Source organism: Mixophyes fleayi, chromosome 4, assembly GCF_038048845.1.
Source record: "Mixophyes fleayi isolate aMixFle1 chromosome 4, aMixFle1.hap1, whole genome shotgun sequence".
NCBI lineage: Eukaryota > Metazoa > Chordata > Amphibia > Anura > Limnodynastidae > Mixophyes > Mixophyes fleayi.
This window is the reverse complement of record NC_134405.1, coordinates 46,895,408-46,901,629: the sequence shown is the minus strand read 5'-3', so window position 1 is coordinate 46,901,629 and position 6,222 is coordinate 46,895,408. Positions and strand designations below refer to the sequence as shown.

General features: G+C 48.8%; 5 protein-coding genes across 5 annotated transcripts; 2 read left to right on the top strand and 3 right to left on the bottom strand.

Moving 5' to 3' along the window:
• Window positions 1–294: 294 nt before the first annotated feature.
• Window positions 295–606, bottom strand: LOC142150630 (histone H4). Its single transcript, XM_075205827.1, has one exon. It carries the CDS (start codon window positions 604–606, stop codon window positions 295–297), a length of 312 nt encoding a protein of 103 aa, XP_075061928.1.
• Window positions 607–1,676: 1,070 nt separating this feature from the next.
• LOC142149773 (histone H1.01-like) lies at window positions 1,677–2,409 on the top strand. The gene has a single exon (XM_075205079.1). The coding sequence runs from the start codon at window positions 1,677–1,679 to the stop codon at window positions 2,355–2,357; it is 681 nt and encodes a 226-aa protein (XP_075061180.1). The 3' UTR covers window positions 2,358–2,409.
• A 398-nt stretch (window positions 2,410–2,807) lies between these two features.
• On the bottom strand, window positions 2,808–3,329 carry LOC142149772 (histone H2A type 1-like). Its single transcript, XM_075205078.1, has one exon. It carries the CDS (start codon window positions 3,250–3,252, stop codon window positions 2,860–2,862), a length of 393 nt encoding a protein of 130 aa, XP_075061179.1. The 5' UTR covers window positions 3,253–3,329; the 3' UTR covers window positions 2,808–2,859.
• A 199-nt stretch (window positions 3,330–3,528) lies between these two features.
• LOC142149771 (histone H2B 1.1) lies at window positions 3,529–3,981 on the top strand. Its single transcript, XM_075205077.1, has one exon. It carries the CDS (start codon window positions 3,554–3,556, stop codon window positions 3,932–3,934), a length of 381 nt encoding a protein of 126 aa, XP_075061178.1. The 5' UTR covers window positions 3,529–3,553; the 3' UTR covers window positions 3,935–3,981.
• A 462-nt stretch (window positions 3,982–4,443) lies between these two features.
• On the bottom strand, window positions 4,444–4,908 carry LOC142149770 (histone H3). The gene has a single exon (XM_075205076.1). It carries the CDS (start codon window positions 4,904–4,906, stop codon window positions 4,496–4,498), a length of 411 nt encoding a protein of 136 aa, XP_075061177.1. The 5' UTR covers window positions 4,907–4,908; the 3' UTR covers window positions 4,444–4,495.
• Window positions 4,909–6,222: the final 1,314 nt, after the last annotated feature.

Genomic DNA, 6,222 nt, shown 5'->3' with positions numbered 1-6,222 from the left:
ATCTGGTATGCTTTACAATCGTGCATTGTTACCAGCAGGACGCGATAGTCTCTTATTAACAAACTTTTCTAAGGCAACACTGACACGCAGCGATCACCTTTGCATATGTTTCAAATAGCTAATCGTGTATCCTCGAGGATACAAAAGTTAAACAGATCACCGATATATAGTGGGGAGAATTCCACACATTCTACCGAGTACTAGGGCAATATTACAGCTCTCTAATGGAAGAGATGGGCGGCCCTGAAAAGGACCTTTGTGTGTGTAATGAAATTAGACGAGAGGAGTCAGTGCTCAGCCTCCGAATCCATACAGAGTACGGCCCTGTCTCTTCAGAGCATAGACCACATCCATAGCGGTGACAGTCTTCCGCTTGGCGTGCTCAGTGTAGGTGACGGCGTCCCGGATGACGTTCTCCAGGAAAACCTTCAGCACCCCACGGGTCTCTTCATAAATGAGGCCAGAAATACGCTTCACACCTCCTCTACGAGCCAGGCGGCGGATCGCGGGCTTTGTGATACCCTGGATATTATCCCGCAAGACTTTCCTGTGCCTCTTGGCGCCTCCTTTTCCGAGTCCTTTACCGCCTTTCCCTCTGCCAGACATGTTCAAAGGTAATCTTCTTTCCGTCTACAACAAACGAACTAAGTTACACGCTAGACAAGCTGTCCTTTTATACAGGAGAGGCGGACCTGATTGGGAACTTGAGGGAAATAGGGGAGGAGCACCAAGCAACAGGTTCCTGAGTCATACCAACACTGCCAGTTTTCAGGCCGTTGTAGTACAATTATATTTTGGTCCTGTAATGTCAATCAGGGCGACCTTTTGTTGTTAGAACGCAGAACGTAGATGTGTTCGGTTAACTCAGTATATGTTTCTGTTTTCTGAGCTCTCAGGCTGGGAATAAAGCGCTGCTTGCACTTTCACTCACTTTCTGTACCAGTCTGTGACCATTTATTCAGCGGCGGTGGCTGCATTCTGCATGCTCCGTGTTCAAACTGCCGTGTGACCATCCTTTCAGTGTTGTCTGGTAGGAGACTGTCGCAAATGTTAAATCGGGAATAGTGATTACTGGACATATTCAGAGCTGACGATTGTGGTGCATGACTGTATGCCTGTCAGTATGGAACATCTGTGTAACGTGACAGTCTCACAGGAGTCTGAAGGTTTAAAAAGGTAGAAATAAGACGTGAGAAGTGAAACATGACATAAAAGGAGAAGTAGGAAGGTTTACTCTGCTCAGTCACTGGGGGATCCGGGAGCTTTCTTTGGGCGCATCCACGTATTTGATCATAAGTTAAGATACAGAGAGGAGATTTAGGGAGATGGGGGTGTTGGGTGTATTTTCAGTGTATTTGCCCGGGGTTCCTCAATATAAAAAGTCTACACACGACGAAAGGGCGTCACAATGTGCTGATGAAATAAAGGACAACGAGCCGGTATTATTACACTTCATATTAAACTCATTTCTTTCAGCCATAGAAACACAAAGCGGGAGCCGACATTCTAGAACGGCGTCCATGAGGATAATGGGCGTGGTAACAATACCCCCGGAATCTGCGCACATGATTGGCTCTTCACCACAGCCAATGGCTTCGCATTCCTGGGCTCTATATAACAACTCAGTTGATGATTATCTGCATGTAAAAGTTTTGTTTCTATTTGGTGCACGGAAAATGTCAGAGACAGCTCCCGCCGCAGCGCCCGCTGCTCCAGCAGAGGCCCCCGTCAAGGGAAAGCGTCAGCCGAAGAAAGCAGCTGCAGGAAGCTCCAAGAAGGGCAACAAAACGTCCGGTCCAAGCGTGTCTGAGCAGATTGTTAAATGCGTGTCCGCATCCAAGGAGCGCAGCGGTGTTTCCCTGGCCGCCCTGAAGAAGACCCTCGCTGCTGGAGGTTACGATGTGGAGAAGAATAACAGCCGCCTGAAAGTGGCGCTCAAGAGCTTGGTGACGAAAGAGACCCTGATCCAGGTGAAAGGCAGCGGCGCCTCCGGTTCCTTCAAGCTCAACAAGAAGCAGCTGGAGAGCAAGGATAAGGCAGCTAAGAAGAAGGTGGCGGTGGTTAAACCCAAGAAAGCGGCAGCCAAGAAAGTGCCCAAGTCCCCGAAGAAGTCTCCCAGCGCAGCCAAGAGCCCGAAAAAGGCCAAGAAACCGGCAGCAGCCAAGAAAGCAGTAAAAAGCCCTAAGAAGCCGAAACCTGCTGTGAAACCCAAGAAGGCGGCCAAGAGCCCGGCTAAAAAGGCAGCTAAGCCCAAAGTGGCTAAGAGTCCGGCTAAAAAGGCAGCTAAGCCCAAAGTAGCCAAGAGCCCGGCTAAAAAGGCAGCTAAGCCGAAGAAGGCTGCTCCTAAGAAGAAGTAACTTGGAGCCGCACTCCTGTCAATCACACAAAGGCTCTTTTCAGAGCCACCCACTCGGTCTCGACAGAGCTATATAGTATATATCCCCCTCCACACACACTTTTCTGTTACTCTATGGGGGTGGATGTGTGCGCTATGAAGCTGAGCTCTAGAGTAGCTGTTTCTTTCCGGCGGTGGTGCGAGAAAAGAGATTATAGCCGTATATACTGACTCCTGCCGTCTTATTATAAAGTGTCTGCAGCTTGTTTAAACGTAACGTCAGTGCACCGTGACAGTGCCATATATGGTTCACTTTTGTTTAATAGACGACACCGCCAATCTGGATGGGGGAGTTTAGTTCAACTGTGTCCGTTATCTAACGAGCATTACAATGTAACCTCGTCTAACTCGAGTTAACACACAGCTAAAGCGGGATGTTATAGTCGTGGATCAGCTCTTTAGGGACGGGGTGGGTGGCTCTGAAAAGAGCCTTTGTGTTGTGGGGACAATTATCCAGCAGGAAATTACTTGCTCTTGGTTGGTTTATGGCTCTCGGTTTTCTTGGGCAGTAGGACGGCCTGGATGTTGGGCAGGACTCCTCCTTGGGCGATAGTCACCCCACCGAGTAGCTTGTTGAGCTCTTCATCGTTGCGCACAGCCAGCTGTAGGTGACGGGGGATGATGCGGGTCTTCTTGTTATCACGGGCGGCATTCCCAGCCAGCTCCAGAATCTCAGCAGTCAGGTACTCCAGCACCGCTGCCAGATACACCGGGGCGCCAGCTCCCACACGCTCCGCATAGTTCCCCTTCCTCAGCAGACGGTGAACGCGACCGACCGGGAATTGGAGACCGGCTCGAGATGAGCGAGTCTTGGCCTTAGCACGGGTCTTACCGCCCTGTTTGCCTCTTCCAGACATTTCAACTTATGTGTAAGTCAATCTACAACAATAAGGCTATCTGTCCCGCCTCCGTATATTTATACGCTGTAGGGACAGACACCCTTCTCTCATTGGTCCGCTATCAAATTAGCTAGTGCCGCTCAAGTTCAAACAAACACCAATCCGCAGCAGCGGGTGGGATTTGACATCGCACAACATCCAGTAGTGCACAGAGCAGACTGTGGGTCTCATTTACATGGGCTGCCTATAAATAGAGCGGCTGTGGGAGGTATCAGGAACAGTTTCTGCACATTGTGATTGGGATCGTTTTGTCGCTATAATGCCTGAACCAGCCAAGTCTGCCCCAGCAGCCAAAAAGGGCTCAAAGAAAGCCGTCACCAAGACCCAGAAGAAAGATGGCAAGAAGCGGAGAAAGAGCAGGAAGGAGAGTTATGCTATTTATGTCTACAAGGTGCTGAAGCAGGTCCACCCCGACACCGGCATCTCCTCTAAGGCCATGGGCATCATGAACTCCTTCGTCAACGACATCTTTGAGCGCATTGCTGGAGAAGCTTCCCGCCTGGCTCACTACAACAAGCGCTCCACCATCACCTCCAGGGAGATCCAGACCGCCGTACGTCTGCTGCTGCCCGGAGAGCTGGCCAAGCACGCCGTGTCCGAGGGCACCAAGGCCGTCACCAAATACACCAGCGCCAAATAATTCACCCGTGATATCCTGAGACCACAAAGGCTCTTTTCAGAGCCACCCACCTTCTCTCTGATCGGGCTGTATTCACATTCCCTGTAAGTCATGGATAACAGGTTTTCCTATACTGTACCACCACCATCCCCTGTACGAATGTTTATTACAATACATACAATTCTACCAGCCAACGTTCTAAATAAGCCGACTTCAATTTAATATTTTGTCTGTCTTGCAGTATCTATTTAACGGCTTGTAGAATGAATCCGCTCTCGCCCATTGGGTAACCCAGACGTACTTTAGTTACTCTAGGAATCAGTATAGACCCAGGCAATGTTTCGTCCTGCACCGAAGGGAGAACTGTTGTTAAAATGAATTTTAGGGACGTTACAGTAACACTTAAAAAAACGGGATAACTTTTAAAACAGGTTTTAGATCTCAACATGTATAAAGCACCCGCCCCTCCCAGGTCATATAATGTCGGAAAGCTGGGTAGATGGGAGGATACAGCTCGTTCGAATGCGCATTTGGTGGCTCTGAAAAGAGCCTTTGTGCTGTGTACGTAGGAGGGACGAGTATCTATGCTCTCTCCCCTCGGATCCTGCGGGCCAGCTGGATGTCTTTGGGCATGATGGTCACTCTCTTGGCGTGGATGGCGCACAGGTTGGTGTCCTCGAAGAGCCCCACCAGATAAGCCTCGCTGGCCTCTTGCAGAGCCATGACTGCTGAGCTCTGGAAGCGCAGGTCGGTCTTGAAGTCCTGGGCGATCTCACGTACTAAGCGCTGGAAGGGCAACTTGCGGATCAGCAGCTCGGTGGACTTCTGGTAGCGGCGGATCTCTCGCAGAGCAACAGTGCCGGGACGGTAGCGGTGAGGCTTCTTCACGCCGCCAGTAGCTGGGGCGCTTTTCCTGGCAGCTTTGGTCGCCAGCTGCTTGCGGGGAGCTTTCCCGCCGGTGGACTTGCGAGCGGTTTGCTTAGTTCTAGCCATTATTCAAAATTATAATGAATATTAAAGACGGCAGCTTAACAATCCTATTTATACATAGCGCTGCACGATGATTGGATGAGTTAAGCATTCCCCCCTCCTTTGATTGGCTTAAAATAAACTGTGGACTATTTCAAATTAACCCGCCAGTAGTAACGTACTTCCCAGATCAACGGTATACTAAGTCTTATTAGCAACTCGGGAATGAATTTGAGCGGGAAAGCATTACTTTGTTTCCACGCAGCGTTCAAACAGATGTTATATTTACTGTGTGGGAAAAACAGCCACCATTAACCCCATGCTCACCACCAGTTATTGGGATCCGCCGATCATTTGTTGCCACCGAACAGCCAGAAATTGCAGTCAACACTTTCTTCACATTTTAGTTTTTTCTTATTTTTATTGGTATTCTCTTAAAACTAAGCCGATATCAATCCATCACACAAGTACCCAGCAGCATCAATAAAGGTCCAGTACCCGTTGGAGTCCCCCTGTTCTCTGAAATATGCCAGTCACACTTCTCCAAAATGCTCCACGTGTATAGTATAACCATGTATGTCACCGTGCCATTAGAATATGGTCTCTCAGGGTTATATCATAGGACAAAAGGTTTCCCTTTCTGAGGCAGGTGATAGCTTGGCAAATAAGGTTGCTTTTGGGCCAGTCAGTAAGCTGGCAACAAACATGGGCTATGCGTTACCCTGGTATCCTCACAGATGCCAAGCAATATAGAGCAGACAGATTACCTTTTATCCAGAGACACATAAAATAACACAACTTAAGTTTTCACATGTAACATAATTTGTGGGCAGTGTTAGAGCACAGTTACAATCTTTTTGTTCCTTTTTAAGCTAAACTGTGGTCATCATAAACACGCACAACTCTTTGTTCCCTCATGCTCCCCTCCCCTTCTCATATACCCCTCCTCCACTCCATGCAGTCCTTCCATTCCCTCTCCTTTATCTACCCTCTGTCTCTCACCATGGGGTATATTTAAGAAAGCATGATAGTGCTCTTACCGGCAAATTAAGCTTCCTGGGTGTCCTCCGCAAATTTATGAAAGGTGCATTGCAGCAGATATCGTGGATATCTGCTGCTTTGCACTCATCTTCGTTTTTAGGAGTAGTTGACATTCAACAGTATGGTGACTGCTCCCAGCTCAAATCTAACAAGTTCCGAAAAAATCCAATGCTGTCATCTCTGCTCCGAAGAGCAGAGCTGGGCAGCGCATGTGTGGAGGGATCACAGGATCCCTCCCTGTCACTTACAGCTCTATCTCTGCAACGATAGTTGCAGAGACAGAGCAGGGATCTCTGTGC